General features: G+C 36.9%; 1 protein-coding gene across 1 annotated transcript in view; it reads left to right on the forward strand.

Annotated features, from left to right (window-relative positions):
* KHDRBS2 (KH RNA binding domain containing, signal transduction associated 2) overlaps positions 1-8262 on the forward strand; it is a 696964-nt gene extending 688702 nt beyond the window's left edge. Inside the window, exon 8 of the mRNA XM_037844105.1 lies at positions 8029-8262. Coding sequence (XP_037700033.1) covers positions 8029-8074 — 46 coding nt within the window. The 3' untranslated portion in view covers positions 8075-8262. The remainder of the gene's footprint in view (positions 1-8028) is intronic.
* Positions 8263-22430: the final 14168 nt, after the last annotated feature.

Consider the following 22430-nt stretch of genomic DNA (forward strand, 5'->3'; position numbering starts at 1 on the left):
TATCCCTCATACTCTCTTTTTTACTGGAATATTTTTAAACAAATGCCAAATGTCATGTTATTTGCAAATAATTCAGTATGCATCTCAGAAAAGAACTATTTCTGACATAATTTTCATGCGTTTGTTACACCTAACATTTTGTGATTTTATAATAACATCTATTACCATTTGATATTCAAATTTCTCCAGTTGTTTCAAAGATGTCCCTTTAAAGTTAGTTTCTTCCAATCAGGATCCAAGCAAGGTCACTTTGGCTATTATGTCTCTTAAGTCACATTTATTCTGTAATAGTTCTTCCTGCATTTTTTTCTTGACTTTTATTTATTGGAAAAACAAATTTTACTCCTTATTTTATAACTAGGTTGCCACACTTTTTCTCTGTCTAAAGCAAAAGCATAATTCATTCAACCTTCATTCAGCCACTTTGTAAAGAGCATTTACTATGTGCAGGACAGTGTAATAGGTGCTGAGTGTGATTCTTAAAAATGTCCATATATCATGGTCCCTACCTCCAGGAGTTTACAATCTGGAGGAGCAGAAAAATAGTAATGTACAAACGTAACCACAATGACAATGCCAGTAGAAGTTAATTAAGTGGCATTAGAAGCTGTAGTTTCAAAGGCAGAGGAATGTTTGGATTTTGAAGGGGTCTTCTTGGAGTAGTTGGCATGTGATATGGGTGGTATAGAATGGCCAGCATTTGAAGAGGGATTTGGGTTGGGAGAAGGGTAAACAGAGAAACTGCATTCTAGAATTGAACATTTTGAAAGAAAAAAAAAAAACAAAAAAACTTAAAGACCTTAGAGATGAGGAAATGAAAGATATATTCAAAGGATTGTAAGAAGCACATTCAGCTGAGACAGGTCATTTGTGGGAGATATAAGCCTACAAGGTAAAGAGAGGCATATTTGGGAGGATATTGAGTGACAGGCTAAGTAATTTAAGCATTGCTTTCCACAATGGAGAATGCCATTCATTTTTCCATATATTGGAGTCTATTGGGCACTATGTAAGCATAGATATTCCATTAGTAAGCAAAATGTGTTAGCTCATTTTGTAAGAGAATTTAAAAAATATTTATGTATTCCAATAGCAATCATTTTCAAATATTTACAGCAAATTTGCAAGATAATTTAATGTTTTATCTTGCCCAACAGCTAGATGTTCCACTTAGAGCAATGCAAATAAATTGGAGCTGATTTAACCAACACACATCACACAGCAGCTAGAGACCTTCATGAAGTGTGGATTATCGTTTCTGGCACAGTATGAAATAACAACAGCAACTCAACAAGTGTACCATAGTAGAGAAAGAAGATGGCACTATTAGGGATAAACGTACTAGCCCTTCAGACCTAAGAATCTCAACTTTTCATCTACTATGAAAATATGTTTGCAGTATATATGTTTTTATGCCTATCAACTATAAATATATATTGACTGCTAAATGATTCTCTCTTTAGCAGTACAATGCTACTGATTTTCATCATTAAAAGACTCTGAAATATACTTGAATTATTAAAGTCATCAAAGAAAGTATGCATTGAACTTAATGTAGCTTTTTTGGTAAGTATTTTGTTTTTACATGCTTATTTTTCAGTAAGTGGTAAACCAAGTAATCTATATTTTATAGGTTTTTATGTATTTTTGAGTGCCCACATATGCCAGACTTTGTGCTAGGCTTTGAGGGAAAAAAAAATTGTGCATAAGATGTTGTTTTGATATTCCAGAGGCTGATATTGTAGGTTCAAATGATTAAACATATAGAAATAGAATTAGGGGTAGGATTGGAATAGAGTTGTTAGATTGGATTGGATGAGGGCTTCTCAACAGCATCACTATTGACGTTTTGACCTGGATAAAGCTTATTTATGGGGAGCTATCCTATACATCGTTGGAGGGTTAACAGCATCTAGCCTCTATCCACTAGATGACAATAGCTCCTCCCCAGCTTTGACCACCAAAATTGTCCCTAGATATTGCCAGATGTCCTCTGGGGCCTGGGTACAAAATCATCTACTGTTTTGAAACATTGGATTAGATTGAAAGTCCTATATGCATTTTGCTAATGAAGATAACTTCCAATTGGAGAAATCAAGACATTTCCATAAGAGGGGGATGGATTCTGATATGAATTGATCCTAGAATGGTGAGGAAGAAGAGAGCATTTCAGAAGTAAAAAAAGATAATGAGAAAGTGGCTAAACAGGAAAGCAAATGGATACCCAGACATTTTGTTCAGGGATCAAACAGCATTTGGTGTTTGGGAGGTGGTTAATAGAGAAAAAAAATTGATATAGTAAAAAGCAATCAAGTTATGGTGGCCCCTGAATATCAATTAAGAAAATTTTTTTTTTATTTTGTAGGAAGCCATTTGATTATGTAAGTGAAATGAATAAAGTATCATTTTGGAAAGGTTCAAATGACAATTGGGGTAACATGATTTGGAGCAAAATAGAAAGTCCATTTTAGCTATGGGTCTTAGTTAAGTGCAAAATTTGGCAAGTAGTGGGGAATGTATTTATGGGATTCATATTTCCCAACATGAAATGAGAGAGGAAGAACAAGTAAAGAAATAAATCCTATAATTGGCCTTTTGTGTTTGACCCTATAACTGTTTTCAAAATTGTGGACATTTCATGATAGAGCTGATTGGCAAGTGTGCCCAGGTTCTCTGGGGCTCTATGACGTAGAGAATTGTAACTGATAATTGCAAAGTTGAGACACCAAGGATGGCATTGTTCCCATTAATATCCAGTGACATAAAAACTGTGAATCTAAGCTTTTAAATCATCATGTTAAAGAAAGATATCCATATAAATTCCAAGGCCTGGTACAGAAATGGGGCTCGATACTTCCCTATTGAATGAAGATCTCTAAAATTAGTATTTTTCCATATTGAGGTTCTCACCACTCAAACAGACTTTTGCAAGTCTTCCCATCTCTCCCATATCTTTTGAGCATTCTGGTCAAAGTTTATTTCCCCATCTACAGCATGAAACAGTAGGATAGGACATAATGCAATTTCATGCAATATGCACCTACATGAAACTCCATGTAAAGGGCTAAAATATACAGTTAACGAAATTTACTCTTAGTCAGTAACTACACTGCTCTTTTGCTCGGAAAAGATTTACTATCTCTTTGAACACTAAAACCTCTCATGTACAAATGATATGGTATAAAATTAAAGAGAGTAGGAAGCAGCTGTCAAAGAGAAAGGCCCTGTTGGTATTTGCCTGCCCCTTCCCCTCTGCCCCCACGTCTTCCTTCCATTCCATTCTTACCGAAGACCCTCTGACATGGATCTAAGAAGGGCATTTTCTAAAGTTCACAGCAACCTTCTATTCTTCTTTGCCAAAGGCTAGTATATTTATTTTAGAAATTCTTGAACTTACATTTTTGAGATTATGACTATATTTAGTAGACACCAAAAAATTAAAATGCATTTTTGAAAAATACAGCTGCAGTGAAGTAATTATAGATCAATAGAGAATGTACAGAAATTGGTGGAGAAAAATCTAACATCAGACAGGAATTTCAGTTTTGTCAAATAGCAGACTCCAGTTCCATAAGCAAGGAATTAAATATGTTGGAAAACCAAGAGAGGATTTTTCTGACAGTTAGATATAAAATAGATAAGAAATGGAAGAAACTTGCTTACATAAGTAAGAAAGGAGGATGATGCAATAACCCAGATGTTCATTTATTAAAAGCAATTTTTAAGTGTCCACAGTATTAATGACACTTTATTAAATACAAATTAATGCTTACTTGAACTAGGGCAGTGACTTCAGAAATGGAAAAGACCTTTTGAATATTAATAAGATGATTAAACCCACTCAACGCCCATTTTATCTTGAGGTCTGTATTCCTACGTTTACCAGACTACACATATTTCGAACTGATCCACAGATTTGGGATGCTTTCCTAACTTGCATTAAGCATGCTGGGGAGAATGTTGCCAGTAGTTAGTGATCAACTGCTTGTCGGTCTGTACCAAGGTAACAGACTTCTGAATTAAACAACAGCCTCTAAACCAGACAGCTTCTAAAGATGTGAGGAGGGGAAAGACTGTGGAGAGCAATGCCACTCCCTCAAGGTTTTATCAAAGGCTTTATTTCTGTCATTACCAGAGAACTGAAATCCATCCCAGTCCTGCAAGAATGCTTTTAGTGAGTTGTGAGCATGTTCATTAAAAGAATGAATGAAATCAAATGGCTACTCTTGTTGATTATTTCTGTTCTCATGCTTTAGACTGGAAGTGGTTTTCAAAGATCCCAAAAGCTATTTCCAATTCTTTTTTTTTTTTTAATTTCGATCTTCAGCATTGTGAACACGATTCATTCTAGCCACATCTGATTATTCCATCAGGACATTGGGAGTGATCTTTAGTGAATAAAGGACCTGCATTAGAGAATGCTTTTTTAATCCTTCTATATAATTTTAAATTTCTATTGCACTAAGTAAAAAGACAGAACAACTAGATTGTTAGAAAACTCAACCTTAGCTCCAACTCTGACTTCAGCTTAAAATATGGATCAGTGTGAAATCTAAAAAGGTGGATGAGAAAAATCTTTCCATCACTCTCCTGGTTTATCAACATGTTAACCACCTGGAATTTTTAAAGTAATATTAGTTACAGTAAGAATTACACTGGCATGCTATTTTGGTATTTTATAAAACAGTTGGAGGATATAAATGGGTTTCCTTTTATGCATGCCCTTTCTGGAAGCATAAGGTGTTTAAATATAATCAATGAACATATTGCCTATTTAAAATGCTTGATGAATATAAAAACATCTCAATCTATGTTAATATATATGCCTTTTATATAGAATTATCCGTGAGCTCCAGTTTTTGGTTTGCCATTCTTTTATTCTGCAAACATGTGTTGATATATTCATTATATGTCAAGTGCAGTGAAAAGGACTGAGTTCATGAAGGTGTGCGAGAGAGATTTCCCTATTTTTAAGGAGTTGATGGTCTAGTAGAGGAGAGATTATTAAACTAGTACATAGCAAAAAATTTAAAAAGTGCTACTATATACAGGAACATTTAAGAAAATACCAAAGCCATCATAAAGATTCTGTATTTTAATGTTTATTATCCTGACAAAAACCTTAGAAGTTTCCTGTGAAAAACAGCAATATGAACATGTGACATATAAACTGTTTAATGTCATCACAGTATGTAAAGGGCTTGAAGGGACCGTCAGTAATTACTGTTTTCCTCTACATAAATTTATCAAATGTTTCCCGCATTTTGACTATCTACAAAATATTTTAAAAGCAACCACATTTTATTTTGAGAGTGTCTTTCTGAGTCAAAATTCTCATTTTTTTTCTCTCTCTCCCAATTTTTCCCTAAATAAATGAGTCTAGAAGCAGCTTTTTTCTTTGGCTGGTAAAAATGATTTATCTGCTTTTGGAAAGAAAAAAAAGAGTCACTGAAAAACCTGAGATGCATTTTCTGCTTCAGTAAATGGGTCACACTTTGTCAAATTCTGTATATATTAAGCTTTTGTGGCATCCTGTTTTTCTCAAATATTAGGTTGCTGCACTGGATATCAAAGGGTAATTTATTTCGTTTTAAGTAGGCTTTTATTCAGCTCATGTCTTTTTTTCTTTTTTTTTTTTTTTTTTTACCTCAAATCATGAATACTTCAAAAAAGATAACTCAGAGATAAATTAGAATGTTTAATGAAGGAGAATATTGGTCTTCATTTATATTTGTGCAATCGCATGCTATTCTTCGTACATGACCTGAGTCTTCATATCATAACCTGAGTTCTATAATATATCTTCTTTGTTAATTTTCTTGTGGCAGTGATGGTTTTAAGGTGATCTGTGCCTGAGAAAATGACCGTCAGACTATAGCTTCCAACAATAGGAAGACCAAGCTTTACCATATTCATAGGGACTGAACTTAGAGCATAGGCCCAAGAAATATAACTACATATAAACACAGGTAGAAAATATGTATAAGTGAGAATATTCCATTCAGACACTGATGCTCAAAAGTTTTTTATTTGATCTTAACATTTACTTTTCAAAATTGTGTATGCGATAAACTTTATTTGTTAAAGTGAACTAATGCCATTCTATTAAATTTCTCAACTAAAATGATAAAATATGATATATACACATTCTAATTCAAGAAATATATTTGTTCTAGTAAGTTCCTGGTACAATGTCTGGTGTATTATAGGTGCTCAATAAATATTTTCTTCCTTGTTTTCTCCATGACTTTTATCATAATACATTCTTTTGAATTGACTAGATTCTTATAATAGGACTATTCTAAGTACTACATGACGCATTTTATTCTAAAGATCACTTGGTATTAAAATAATTATTAGTAAATATTACTAGGTATACTAAAAATTATTTAATTCGTAAAGTTCTATTGGCCTTACTGCATGATTTGGTGCCAATCCTTCATAAACACACTCACTCCTATCTTCTTTTAGTACATTTTCATAATGTTGAAAAAAAAAACAACAAAACTGATAAACAAAAGAATAGATGGGCATGTGAGAACCAACTTTTACCTTCTTCTCTGTTTACATCTCTTTCAATGTTTCCTTCAAAACCTGTGTTTATGTCTCAAGAGTTTCATAGGAAAAACCTTTGAACCATTTACTCAGTTGGGTCCTGCTGCTGTTTGATTTATTGCTTTCTTCTCTTCTCTAGCTCCAGATGATCATTCCTGAGGAAAAAAACACTGAGATAAACTAAGAGTCTAGTGTCACATTCTGACATTTTGTGCTTTCTCCATAATCTATCCTAGATTCAGATCCTCATTGTTTCATACTTAAATTGTTCACAAATTATTAGCTTACCTTTCTGATTGCCTTAGGAGCACTGATGGAAAGCCTTAGGAGCACTTCTGCAATTTTGTTGCTCCCAGCTTAAGAATTTAAATGATGTTCCATTTCTATTACTTCTATAAAATCAAAATTTTCATTTGACATTCAAGACCCAGTACTAACTCATGTTTGAATCCAACCAGTTCAATTACTTGTCATAATTCAGCAGATAGCCCTTCACACAAACAAACTCAAAAACATATATATTTGATATTTTGGGTTATTGACAGCATGACTTCTTTGAAAATATTTTCTGACCCTTCTCCTTGCCCCTGACATTGGTTAGGGGTACCTCACCTCCCATCCCAGAAAACTTCCAGTATAACCACCAAAGAGTATAATATACTGTTCTGTCATTGTTGCTTATTTTTCTGTGTCCCTCATTAAAATGTGAATTGTTTGAGGCGGGGGAAAATGTCCCATTCATTTTTATAACTCTGATAACCACCATAGTATTGGCATATAGGAAATGCTCAAAAATAGTTGTTGAATGAAGGCATTCTCTGAATCTGGTATTGTGTTTCTGATTCCAAAGACTTACTGATGTATCTCTTCTAGGTAAAATGCCATCTTTCCCTCTTTCTCTTTCTTCGTCTTTCTCCCCATTTCCAAAACTTGGTTCAAATTTAAATTTCTTGGAAATAGTCAGATGTTCATCAAAGAAAGGGAGAGAGCTAAGTTGGAACTTCCAGCCTGAGACTTACAAGAATTCATTTCCAAAGCAACCTGACCCCTCATGAAAGAATCTAAAAAGCCAGAGAATCAAAAGAGACAAATGTGGAGTGTATGAGAAGAGGGTTTCTCCACTCAACTCAGCCTAGAGACATGCACAAAACTCTAGGACATTATTCTTAGGGACAGTTTATATCCCCCATGTTTACAGCCCTGACTCCTCCCCCTTGGTGAGATAATTAAATCTGTCCACTGTTCACGCTTTTGCCACTGTCTCTGGTACACTTTCTTCTCTGGCTCAATGTGTGGAGACCCTTAAGATGGAAAACTCATTCCCTTGGTGCCTATTCCACACTTCCTCATTTCAGGAGTCATTTCTGAATTTACTCTGCTCTGTAAGCATAGACCATAATACAACCCTTTATTGCATGTGGGAACTTTCCCAAGAAACCTTTCTCAGACCATGTACCTCTGCTTTGCTTTCAGGTACTTTCCTCCTAAGACTATCCTGTTCATCAAGGAAGATGTTTGAACCTCCAGTAATTGGAGCTGAGGCCCTTGACCAAAAAACATTCATTCATCTGTGTTTTTGCTCTACCTACAAAAAGAGCTCACTCTTTTTGGCTCACCGGTAAAGTCCAACTTTGGTCTGAGTATGGTGTCAGTTTCAGACTTTATGATACATCTGTAAAATTTGAAAATAAACAGATGCTTAAAGTATGTACACATCTACATTTTTTTCTACTAGTCTCATTTCTTACCAGCTCAATATAATGTTCAGCTACTAATTCAAGAGGCAGGTATAAGAAAGTAAAAATAATTGAGCTTTCAGTGACTGTGTCATTTTGTAACTATTATATCAGTACATATTTTTACCATCCCTGTTGAGTTGAGAGGAGTTAATTTGACAATTTCCTACTGAGCATTTGTAAATTTGTATTGACCCACAAACCTATAAATGGTTGAAAGTACTATTTGAGAGAAACCACTAACTCAGGTGAAGGAATATGGAACACTACAAGATTATATTTGACATAGTAAGATCTGTAAAAATGTATTTCCATTGACAGTAAGTAAAAATAATGTGGAATCTTATAAGATATTTTGAAATTTATCAGATAACGCTTTTCAGAGAAGTAAGTTTTCACTATTCCCTTCATCTTTATTTTCAAATACATTCCTCTTTATTCACAGATAGGTGCTCTGCACTTTAAGATTCAGCTTTATGACATCCTAGCTTTTCCATATTATTATCGATCAATCAGGCCCAGAGCATATAAATCTCTTTAAAACAAAGTAGACCTAATGCCCTAGAACCTGTTTGCCCAAAGGCTTAGTAAACTCCCAGCAGTCACTTCCAGGGTATGATAAAAAGCTTGTATTTTCTCACAAAATGGCCATTTCTGCACAACACGTGCCTTTATTAAATGAGTGCTGAATTGCATATCCTTTCTGATTAGTCTGTTTCCCACAAAATATGAAACTTAAAGAATACCAATATTTAGTCTTTAATTTTATATAGGCATATAAATAATATAAGAAGAGATGCTAAATTAAGCATTGAAAAAGGACCTGAAAATGTCATATTGCTTAAAAGAATGCTTAGAGCATGGTTTCTTCCTTCTTTGGAAAGAGACGCACCACTCTATTAGGTTGACAAGTGCATTTTTGCTCGGTTGTGTGGTGGGAAACACCTAAAGAAAAGTCTGGGTTAAAACAGTTAGTGAAAAAATCACACATGCCTCTTCATACATGCCCTATTGAAGAACAGCAAACAAATAGTTTCTCTGTAATTCTGGCTGCAGGCAGGACAATTTAGACAGTACTACCTCTAAAATTTCAAAGACATTTAAATTATTGGGTTGATTAGAACAGCTTCAAAATCAGTATAGCTAAGTTATCTTTCCCCTGTAGGTCAGATTTGACTGCTTGTGCCCATTAGACAGATTAAAAGAAAACTTACAGTGAAACTGAAAAGTTTATGCACCTTTTATACATTAGCTTTGGATCACAAAAATTGTAATACATCTGCCTGTTTTCAAAAGGCTATGGGTATATATGCAGAAACAGACATGGAATGACAAAAAATATGTAACAACTCCAGGTAGTCTAGACTAAAAGCCAAATGAGAATTGCACACAATGTATACTATAAGATTTCAGCAGAGAGAGTCATCACTGGGGACTCAGAAGTCCAAGAAGGCTCCCAGAGTTGTCACTGGAAAGGATTAAAGTTTAACTTAACACAAGGAGCATATTTTAGGCACATACAGTTTGTTTAATGGAATAGAGAAGGGCCCATATGGTTTGCTTGGGACACAGTGAGTAAAGAAATTGTGTTGGAATAAGGGGCTTTATTTACAGAAGTAAGAGAAGATGGAATTGAAGAGGTGTGTGGGTGCCAAGGTGAAACTCCAAAATAAGCTAGAGATAAAGAAGTAAGGACTAGAGATGGGGCTTTGGCCACAGGATGAAAGGTCATGTGGTACAATTCAGTGTTCACGGCCACTCAGCAAGGGCTGTGGTTGGAATCAGAGTCCCCAACAAGAGGGAGTAATGCAAGAAGCAACCCACATATATATATAACATGTTTTTCTAAATAAACTCTTAGCCTAATACATCCATCAGTTTGCATAAAAACAACTTTTTTGTGTATTTTCTTTCTCAGCCAGATGCTGAAAATATGTATCTTGTACAAGGAGATAAAACAATCCCCAAAGTTAAGAGTGACCTAAAAAAATATACAACTCCAAAATTGACACAATGGTGTATTAAATACTTGATTCTTATTAGACAAATGCAAAAGTGATGAAGTCAGATGTGTTAATGCTCCCTGTGTTTTCGGCATTACTTACCAGTGTAACCTTAACTCTAATTCCTGTATTTTGACATGTGCTCATTTCAGTTCATTGTTGCAGATTACTGCATTGTCAGCTAAGAAGAAATAAAAGACCAACCAAGCCACTGTACCTGCAATAATTTCAGCACATATTTGCCTTTTAAGATGACTTTATATAAATTTTTACTTTTGGCAATGACAATGGTAAATCTGAAAATTCTGTAGATGTTTTCCATTTAGATTCTCTTTTGTTCAACTTTTGAATATCCAGAGATGGATTCCAGAAAGAGTATGCCTTCTTTTAAAGTATAGTATCCATAAAGAGAAAAAGGATATATATTTTATAATATATAATATGATGTGTTTGAATTTTGCTTCACATTTTTATAATAGATTGTGGACATATGGCAAATTTTATAGACAAATAATCCTGTTATTTCAAATTAACAAATACAGTTTAATAATACCTCTTTGTTCATATAATTACACCTAATGGACAGGCATAACTCCATGGTTAGGAGACAACAGGAAATAGCTTAAGAAACAATTTCAATAAAGAAATTATATATTAACTGATGACGTTTTTTCAAAACACATTTGAGTGCTTGGTTTTAATCATCATAATGCTTACAAGTTCCATAGGCATTATCTGATGTGTCAGTTTGAACCCTGTGAGAAGTAAGTATCAGGACAGGATTAGCTTTACAAGAGATTTGCTGGATGAAATGCCCACACAGCAAAAAGAGGAGAAGGAACAGGGGTAGGAGCAGGAAGAGCCTTCAGATTCTGAGGCAGTTCTGTGAAACAGAAGGAAGGAAGAAAGCTCAGGCAGGGGGAGCAGCACACACCAAAGCAGATTTCCCATCAGCAGATCCAAGTGTCAGGCAGGAATGGACTGGCTGTAATACTCTCTGCTGTACTCTGTTATGGGCTGGGGACAACCCAGGGAGAGCATGAGCTTTATGTGAAAACTGTGGTTGATCTCCAAGTGCAGTGACTGGAGTCTTTTCTAACCATTCTTCTTGCAAGCAGGTTCTCTTGGGAGACCAGAGCAGCATACTTCCATGGGTACCAGAGTCTATCCCTTGTGTCTCACAGATCCTCTTCTCCCACATTTTCAGGAAGTAGCCCCTCATTCCTATGTGCCTCTCTTCCTGAAAGAAATTTAGTTGTAGGAGGTTAGAAGGACAAATTGCAACCCTGTCTCTAAAGTTAATTTCCAGGCCATGATTGTAAGTCTTGTTGGTTTACCTGATGATGTAACCCAAACCATCATTTGTAATGGTTTAACGCCCTTGTTAAACATCATTTTTCAAACTAGGGTTGCTGCATATGTCCATTCACGGTTTAAATTGAACAAGGGACTACCACGAGGCATCAGAATGAATCACCCAGAACCACATATATTATTCTCTGGCCCCACCTGGTTAAAGCAACCTCACCTCCTCCTGGAGATCAGGCTCAATTAACCCTGCTAAAATGATGAGTCCTCACCTGCTGGTCCCTGGATACAAGAGTCCAAACTGTCCAGGTTACAGCTGCAGTTTATGGTTCAGTGCTGTTTCCCTTGGAAAAGGTGCCTCTTTTGCAGACCAGGACCTTTGCAGAACCCTGAGTTGCAGTCCCAGTGGGTAAAAAGTCCCCCACTTAGGTCATTAGGAGTAATGGAAGATGACAAGCAGACCAACTCCTGTTTCCACCCTCTTGGTTCCTGGGCCTAGGTATTCTTTCTATTTAGGGTATAACATCTCTTAGAGGTCTCTTAATTAGGGCATCTATTGGGTTCTGAAGGGAATCCATGCAGAAGATTGCCACTGAGCTGGTACTCTAGCTATGCCATTAGATGATAATGCCAGCATTCTGTGACACCAGCCACCCCTGGATGAAGTGGTGTATGAATTTAACAGTGACTCCCATGGTCCTGAGGCCCACTCCCACTCCCACCCCCACCCCTCATTTACTGTGAAGTCGTTTCCCTGGTTGGATGCTTTGTTATGAGGAATCCCATGCCTGTAGATCACACATTCTGTGCTGCTGAGTGAAGCTCTGTGGACAGGAAAGCAAACCCATACTCACAAGAGATGTCTATCCCTGTGAGGATGAACTGTTGCTCCTTCCAGGATGGAGCAAGATCAATGCAATTAAATTGCCAGCAAGTAGCCAGATGGTGTCTACTGCGGGCAGGTTGGACATATAGATATGGCAGTAGTTAAACCAACTTTGGTAAGTGTGAGTCCATGCTTTAGGTACCCATCTCTGCCACTGATCATATGCCCATCATGCCAGTTCTGGGGTAGCTGATGATAAAGGCTGCATAATATCATTTGGCAAAGTCATTTTTGTCTACTTGGTTACTCAGTACCTCTTCAGTGGTGGATGATTTCTTTTTGGCCTTGACATACAATGCAAAAGTCTTCAAACTTTGTATCCATCCTCATATGCCCTTCTACATGCTACCCCAGACTCTTTGTCTCCGATTCTCTAGTCCTTTTCTTTTTCAGTCCTAGGCCATTTTCCACTGCCCCAGAATTTGTAAATATTTTCACCTTGGGCCACTTTTCCTTCCATGCAATGTAAATAACCAGGTGCATTGCTTGCAGCTCCACTCATTGGGAAGATTTTTCTTCTCCACTGTATTTCAAAGCCATTTCCGTATGTGCTTATAATTCAGCCACCATCATTTTTTAGCTTACACCCACATATCTAACTGTCTTATCCATAAGCCAAATTCAGGATTTTTCCTCCTTCTTCTACTAGTCATATGCGACCTCCCATAAGTCCATATGGACAAGCTGTGAGAGAGGCACTAGTGCAACTGTGATGGGTGATGTAGGAGTTTGAGCTACCTATTTATGCATCTTACTCATGCCCTCTGGTCCTGCTCAGGCCAGATCCAAGATATACCATTTCTTTCTTATGAAGGATTGCTGCCAGGCCCATTCAACTTTATTACTTGGTAAGTCCAACAGAAGCCAATTTATAATGGACAGATCCAAATGCAAGGTCACTTGTTACCCCATCAACAAGACTTCTGTCTCTACCTGGGCCCAATAAAATAGGAACGGTTTCTCAGAAGTCATATAATCCTCTGCTGCAGATGGCATGGATTTGCTCCAGAACCCCAGGAGCCTGTGTAGTTTATTTTCCCAATAGGACTTATACACTCCAACTGCCTCATTACCCACCACTGACATCTCCAATGCCATAGGATCTACCAGAAGGATTGGGGGAATCTACATACTTGCTGCATTGTTGTAACATTCTTCCTCCTGGAACCCCCATCTTTTTAGTCAATAGGCTTCAAATCAGAAAATTCGTGTAAGTCCAGGAACTTATCAAGGAACCCTGACTTTTTACAGAGGTACCTTCTCCCCAATTTTTGCCTCCTTCTGTGTGTAGATGTCAAGTATCACCCCCATTGGCTATCCCTCTATTTTGCCCCTGGAGATGCAATTACCTATCCCCACAACTCCCTCCAAGTCAAGTCCCCTTGGCTGCCCCTCCTCCCTTTCCAGTCCTTACAGTAACTGTAACCCCCTTAGGTAATTAAGTAGCTTCAAATGGTCTCTATTGTTCCCCTCACGATTAGGTGACTTACTAATAAATCCAGCTCTGTGAGCATTTCGCCTACCCCCAGCTCTGGCCTGCACAAGGGAGCCACCACTAAAGTTCTCAGTGATGTTGATGTCCCTACCACTGGAATGGTGTTTTGTTTTGTTTTGTTTTGTTTTGGCCTTATTGAACAGTGCATCCTCTGGGCTCCTCCATGCAATGTACCTGTTGGGTTTTCTGGCCTCACATGATATATCCTCTGGCATGCCCATTTCCTTAAGGATTTTTATTCTTTCCTCTACAGTCTGCCAGTGAAACTCAGGCATTTCTACTCTGTTCTGTATGGGCCATCACATTCTTCAGATTTCTAAGAGCCACCCTAATAATGAGTTTGTCCTATCCTCTACAGTTAGTTGGTAGGGTGTTAAACCCTATGTTCACAGAAAGGGCACCCAAGTCAATGAGTTCTTGCTTATTCAGACTTACATTCTGTCCTGCTTGATCAAGCAACCTCAAAAGCCAATCTCAGGGATACTCCTTTGGATTGGCTGATACACACTAGCTAATTTTTCCGGCTCCCATGAATATAATCTCTTTCCTCCATTATCAGGCTCAGTTCATCTCCAGGCAGGGTATGCTGAGATTTAAACTTAATTTTTGACTTGGCAGCACAGAGCGGAGATAGGGCATCTCTTGAGGGGCCATCTGTTGCTGATGGGTGGAAAGGCCTTTACAGTGTCTTCAGCAATGCAGAAAATGCTAGCACTTAATAGAGACAGGTGGGCACCTTTGCAAGCAGTTAGGGTTTAAAAGAGTCTCAAGAGCTGGATTAGTTTTTTGTTTGTTTGTTTGTTTCTTTTTAATTGCTGCATAACAAATTACCACAAACTTAGTGGCTTAAAACAACATGTATTTATTATCTCAAAATTTCTGTAGGTCAGAAGTATGGGCAGGGCTTAGCCAGGTTCTCTGCTCAGCACAAGGCTACAGTCCAGGTGTTGCCAGTTTGGGCTATTTGGAGTCTTGACTGGGGAATAATCTGCTTCCACAGTCATTCAGGTTATCCTTGTGGCTGTATAATGAGGTCTCCAGCATCTTACCCACTGTCAGCTGGAGGCTGTCCTCAGGTCCTAAAGTTCTCTGCCATGTGACCCTCTCTATAGGCAGTTCAGACATGGCCGTTTGTGTCTTCAAAGCAAGCAGGAGAATTTCTATCTACAGTCCGCTGAGATGGAGTCTTATATAAGAAACATAATCAGGGGCGTAACATCCCATCACCTTTGTCATGTTCTGTAATGGTTAAAAGCAAGTCAGAGGACCCACGCGCACTCAACAAGAAGGGATTATACAGGCGTGGGATCACCTCGGGATATGTTCACCAGGAAAGTGTGAAAATCTCTGATGAAATCCACCCAAGTACCCCCAGCCAACGTTTCAGTAAACCAGATTTTCCCAATAGAGCCCTAACCTTAGCACAATAGACCAGCCTTGACGAAGCATTCAGATGTCTCTAAAGTTCTTAATACAGTGCTCTCAGTCTAACTAGCAGAACTTCAGCCTGCTACTCAGCTCCTCCACTGAATAGATAAGGCCTCTTTGTAAACTACCAAAAAGACCCTCAGGCTTCCATGGTTAGCCATTAACTATTTATTAACCACCTTCGGTTTCTAACTATTTCATTGCAGAACTATTGACTCCTACTTGGTAAAAACCAGACAACTCCACAGTCCTTGTGGGCATTATTTTCCCCAAGCCTTTCGAATGCCTGAACCAGCAAGGGCTCTCCTTTCCACGAAGATGTTTTCCCAGGTAACCATTGGCAGCATTTTCTACAATTGAGCCTCTATCTTGTTCCAGGGATTGTCTGTGTCCCACGTTCCACTCAGGCTAGTGTCCCCCTTGCCAACCAGGTCCAAACCTGATCTACCACATGCTTTCTTAAACCACTTGGTACCAGTGTGCTGGTTCAAATCCTATGAGAAGCAGATATCCAAACAGAAGTAGTATGCAAAAAATTTACTGGGGGAAACACCTGTGAAGGATAAAGAGGCGAGGAAGCAGGGAAAGGGCTGCGATGGTTTCAGCCATCACCATGGAAAGCCCAGAGCAAAGACAGCCTGTCAGCAAACTACTGCAGCAGTACAGGAACATCCTGGCTCTGGCACCCCTTCTGAGCTCAGTTATTGGCTGGAAGGAGCCTGGGAATGGGTGGCCTCTGGATAAACATTGAGTCTGAAAGAGCAGAATGTGAAGGCTGATACCAACCAGCTTCCTGGCAGCAATTTCTCTTGGGGGAAGATGTAAGTGAAATGACTCCTTGGCTACTGCATCTCATATAATCTCTAAGAGGTAAATGTTATTTTTCCATTTTGTAATTGTGGAATTGAGCTCAGAGACATTGAATAACTTCAAAGTGTCACACATCTGGTAAGTGGCAGAGTCAGAACTTTAATTCAATCAGCCTGGTTGCAAAGGCCATGCTGCCTCCCAAGTAACATACTATAATTACTTTCTATGTACCTGTTTGAAAAGCAAAGGAACTTTGGAAAAAGTAGATACTGTCTTAAATATTTAAGATACAAATATGAAAAGTCTCAATTAAAAATTATTTATAATAATACTAATGAAATAGACCCTTTGTGTCTATTTGCATAAAGAGTCTCTGGCAGAATAATTGAGAAATTAATAAAACATATTATCCATAGGAGGTGAGGAGGTAGAAAGGGCAGGAGTGAGAGCAAAACTTCTTTGGGTATAAATTTTTATATAGTTTTCACTTTTAAATCACGTAACTAGAGCGCATATTTTAAAAATAGAATTAAGTTTTTAAAAATTGAAAATAACTCAAGTAAAGTAAAAACCACATTGGAATTTTGGGGAGAAATAATCAATAACAACAGAATGATTATCATGTGGATAGCATTGTTCTAAGTGATTCATAACTATTATATTTTCAATCCTTATAACAACCTTTGCACAAATCTCATATTAAAAGAGACTGAAGCTCTTAATGCAAAATGACTGGCTGTGATTAAAATTTAGATTTTTAAATCCTCAAATCAACAAAATTTAGCTCACCTTATCTTCAGCATTGTAAAAGTAGAAATGACTGGGGTTCTGAAGGACAAGGATAATGTTTTGTTCAAAATGCAGCTGCAGAATAAAGCACAAAACAAACACAAAAGCTCCTGCCCTCATAGAGCTTGCATTCTAGTGGAAGAAACCAACAATAAACAGTTAAACCTTTAAAGACATTGAACCTTTAAAGAAAGTAGTATATATATGAAAAAAAACAGGATCAGTTACACAAAAGTCAGCAGATGCCTGCTAAAGAAGGTCCAGCTTCCTTGGTGGTCAAGTATATCTCAAAATGCTCATGCACATTAAGACCATGTTTTTGTTTCTCAGTTGCTAAAACACATAACACACAATGGGTTGGCTTAAACAACAGGAATTTATTGGCTCATGGCTTTGAGGCTAGGAGAAGTCTAAAATTGAGGTGTCAGCAAGGCGATGCTTTCTCCCTGAAGATTGTGGAGTTCTGGGGCTGTCTACCAGTGATCCTTGGTCCTCGGCCTTTCTATCACATGGCAAAGCACATGGCAGCATCTTCTACTTGCTCTTCCATTTCCGCTGACTTTCAGCTTCTGGCTGCTTCTGGTGGCTTCCCCTCTGTGTCCAATTTCCTTTACTTATAAGGACAGGCCCACCTCATTCAGTTTGGGCACACCGTAACTAATACCTAATCATCAAATAACATATTTACAAATGGGTTTACACCAACAGGACCAGGGGTTGGGACTCGAACATGCCTTTTCTGGGGACATGATTCAGTTCAACCATTACCTGTCTTCCAGATAAATGTAATGCAAAAATTAAAGAATTTTCAAGATTCCTTTAAAAATTATCCTGCTCCCCCAAAATGGATTATGTTATGCTTGTCGCTCTAAAGAGTGTTCCAAGTATGATGCTAGACTGATTTCAGTGCAGAAGTTTTTACTTAATAAGAAGACCACCATGTAGAGAAAGCCATTTCCCAAAAATGACAACTAGCATGGCCCCTGGTGCACAACTGGGTTCAAAATAGTGTCTCACTCATGGAAACATCAATATTGTTTGGTTGATTCAGGGGCACCTCTAGAAAAGATTTGCCTTCAAAAGTCTGATAACCACTTAAAGAACATTCTTATTTACCATTGTGACTTTTTGCTTAAGTTCACATTCCTTCCTAAATCCAAAAATTTATCTGTATCAAGCCTGAGAACAATCTGATATGAAACTTCATGAAACTCATGGAAAGAATAAGAAAATAAATAGCAAATTGATCTAAAATACATGCTAGCTTTCTTGAAAAAGATGGCAATTTGGGAGGAAAGTTAGGATTTATTTCTTGTATTTTTTCATTTTAATGTTATATGATATTCTGGAAAAATTCAAAGGTTAAGTAGAACTTGATGAAATTTTCTAATTATTTTTAGGGAATATGTGGAAAATAATGATTATCTAGTGTCTAGACATAGGCAAGCGCTTCTTCATACGAATTCAATCTTGTTTGTGCTTTTATAAGTTATTAACATTCATTTTGACACATTTTTTTGTTAAATTACTTTACTTAATGAGATGTGCTATGAACATGATGTTGCTGACACTAGATATTCAAAATACATTAAAAAAATCAGATTCTTCTTCGGTTAATAAGCCTTCAGAACTAAATAAATTAACATTCTTCTTAATTTGTATTTTTAATATTTAATTCTAATCACATACTCTGTCTGCCTTACGTATCAAAATAAATGTAGTTTAAAAGATATTGGAACTTTATAAAGCATTTCTGTGACAAAATAATCAGAAGTAATTACTTTACTAATAGGTAGTATTTTAGAAAGAAGATCATCAACAAAAGATGATAACTGGAACAATGAGATAGATAACCTTGATCAAAGCTTAGCCAGTTTTCAAATTCAATACCCAGAATATATACCAAGAGCCACACTGATCATTCAGCAAGCTGAAATTAATGGATTTCCTATGCATCAATTTTTAAATTCCAGGTGTACCAACCTGTAGCGAGATTACAGTTTAAAATGTACTATGGGACTAGTTTTAATGCTTCCAACTGTAAAAACCAACAGTAGCATATATCTAACTATACCTGTTATATTTTTAAATGTATTTTTAAATCCCAATAGTCCAGTTTTCCTGGTGAAATTACTTAATTGCTTTGCCTTTGCTTTGATTTCATTCCTCGTTTTGAAATCAGCTTCAACTAGCACTTAGTTTCAGTTGTGTTCTCTTCTTAATTTTCTGGATATATAAAAAAGAAAAACAAAGAACCACTCAATAAAATAAGTTGTCCCTGGTATTTAAGATATTCATCCTAATGTTGGTTTTAGCAGGTTCGGAGATAGTCTATCAAAAGAGCTTTTTTTACACATTTTTAAATTATTTTCTACACTTCAAATGGGAAGGCGGGGAGAAGCACTGGACTTGGTAATGTAGAGAGGTAGATCTAGTTCTGTCTCTGCTTACTGGCTAGCTAAGTGGACCTTGCTAGTTCTTGCTAGTTTTTGAGGTTCTGTGAGCTTCTCATTACTACATCTCTCAGCAGGGTTGTTAGGATCAAGGAAAAGGAAAGAAGGTAGCAGGCACATGTTCAATATTTGTTTTTCACTCATATTCAACCTTAGCAAATGCCAAGGACTCATTACAATGAATCGGGCAAATTAGATAGTTATAATACATAAATATTATAAAAAATAGCCTGTGCGATGAATGGATAAGAAAGCAATAGCATTTTATACATATTCTTTCATCTCCTGACTAACATTTTGCTGTAACATTCTTACAACAGAATCATTCCATTCCATTTTTCCAGCTAGCTTCTTCCAATAACCCTTCCTCAATGTTACACACATACCCATTGAGTTCAGAAATAAATGCTACAGCAATACTGTAACATAATCATATGCCCTAATCATCCAGAAAGGCATTCAAATGGGGAAGTATTAGTATATTTTAAAGCAAACAGTAAGCTTGGTCACATTTTTGTCACAAATGTTTTGCATCTGAACTCTCACCCCCATTCTGTCCATTGACATCAACGCTTCAGCTGCTAAAGCTGGGGACATGGAAAACAACATTTGTCTATAGATAGCTCCTTTCAAGAAGGAAATGCTATTTTGAGACAGAGCCATAATCCATCAAACTCAGTGTTCTGTCTCTTAACAGAAACAAAAAAGTGACATTTGGAGGGAAAAGTGGCTGTTATCCTTTATAATATACTGGAACAGCCCTGACATTCTTTTCATGGACTGTTTATGGATTGGTCAACTTTGAACAAATCTAACTGGTGTTACAAATGCTTGTGAAGATAAAACAACAAAGCTGAGCAGAGATTTGGGCTGTGTTTCTGATTTTTCTCTGGTAACTAATTTATGTAGAATATTATCAACCAATAACATCTTGAGATTCAGGGATTCCCAGAGTAAAGGCACGGATTACCTGAATTTGTGGATGATAACAGACAATACGAAAAAAAAGAAGCTCTTCCACTTTTTTGTCAGTTATTTTAAGCTGACTTTTCATGCTTTTGAATTTTGAACCATATCAGAGAAGGCCAAATGAGTTTTACATTCAGCAAAGAAAGTCATGGATAGAGTAAAAAACACTATTTTTGCTCATCTCAGTTTTGAATTTCTGGCTCCCATTAAAAGCCTAATACTAAGCATTGATGCCAAGTTGTCTAAGGAACATTTTAGCCATCCATTCTTCTAGAGTGTTCTCTGTTCTTGCTCATATTTATTGAGCTGCATAACTCAATTTGACTGTATGCCTATCCTTGTAGAACTTGAACTTTGCATTAGGTATGGATTTTGTTAAATATCAAAATAAGGAAAAATTGTTTCCTATTTGTTGTAAAACTGCCTTTGAGTGCATTGTTTTTGTTGTTAGTTAAAACTGTGTAAGTTAAATTCAGTTTTAGAGGCTTTGTTCAGGTTAAAATGAAGGATATAGTCTTCTTCCCCACTAACTTACAACAAGAAATTATGCTGGAATTTGTCTTAAAATCATTAGTAAGTGGAAAAACTGCCAAAGGAAATGGATAAGAGAAATGTGGACCTGATCTGGGTCTCCTACCTGATTACCATTGCTCTCAAGATCATTATATTAAATGTATGAAGAAAATATTATTATTATTATTGTTATTTCCATGTTGAAAATAAGAAAGATGAGATTTCTAGAGGTTAACTTGCTCAAGTTCAGAGAGGTCACATGTCACAGGGCTAACCTCCAAACCAAGGTCACACTGCCTGAGCCTGAGCTCATAAAACCAATGCAAAATCCTCAGTTCATAATTTTAAAACAAAGCAGAAATTTTGTTATATGTTATGAAAACAGCAAAACAGTCTGTTTTGCATGATGATGCCTCTATCTTGAATAACACTGATAGTAGACTAAGTGGACCCCATCCCACCATTCCTTTCATCTGGAATAAGAGAAGTCTGGACCAGATCTGGGTCATCAACACTGTAAAGAACTGTATCTTTGAGTGATTTTTCAGTGAGTAAAAACTGAATGGCCACCCAACTTCACACATACTATGGAGACTGAGGAGGGTAGGTTCAGGTGATTCCTCATCCATTTCAAATTAATGTGGTGACAAATTTGTCATTGCCGCCATGTTTGGGGGATTCAGCTGTTTTGCCATGGGTAACATCATAATGTCCTTTAACCTGAATTTTACCCATTCCCTGGATGCAAACCTGATGTACCCAAGAATGTCATTAATGGTAAGACAACTTAAGTCCTACTCTGAAAAGCTGGACAGGATGACACTGAAAAGATGAAACTATTATCATGCCACAAACCAAACCATTATGTTTAAGTCAGGGTAAAAAAGATACAATCCTTTTATCTTGTAGTGAATTGGGATTGTCAAACTAAGAAATCTTTGTAAGCAATGTTATCTCTAGCAAGGAAAAATAATGATTGTAGATCCAATTTTTTTATAATCATCATGGTAGGTGAATTAACGAGTGAGTCAGCCTGATCATGTATGTTATTTACAAAATCAATGGTAATATCTGTTTCCTTCTTGCCCACAACCTCATACCCATGGAAATGACAAGACAGAGAAGCCGCACATAGTTAGTGGATATACCCAGCAAACTGGCTTTAAATCCTGGCTTTACTACTCAATATGCAAGTCACCATTTGGGAGCCTCAGTTTCTCATGTCTAAAATGAGACAAATGCTACTGTTGAAAGAAGAGAGAGAGATTGTCCTAAAGTCCCAGTCACCATTTTTGGGTTAAAATTCCCTGATGTGAATCATAATAAATTAGACTACAAATTGCCTTTATTATTTTTGTCCATGGTGTTCAATCAGCCATGAAGTGGGCCCCTTAATCCAATAAATGGAGAGATGGCCTGTGCTGGTTTGGATATATTTTATGTCCCCTGAAAGCCATATTCTTTAATGCAATTTTGTGGGGGCAG

This window comes from Choloepus didactylus, chromosome 7 (genome assembly GCF_015220235.1).
Source record: "Choloepus didactylus isolate mChoDid1 chromosome 7, mChoDid1.pri, whole genome shotgun sequence".
NCBI classification, from domain to species: domain Eukaryota; kingdom Metazoa; phylum Chordata; class Mammalia; order Pilosa; family Megalonychidae; genus Choloepus; species Choloepus didactylus.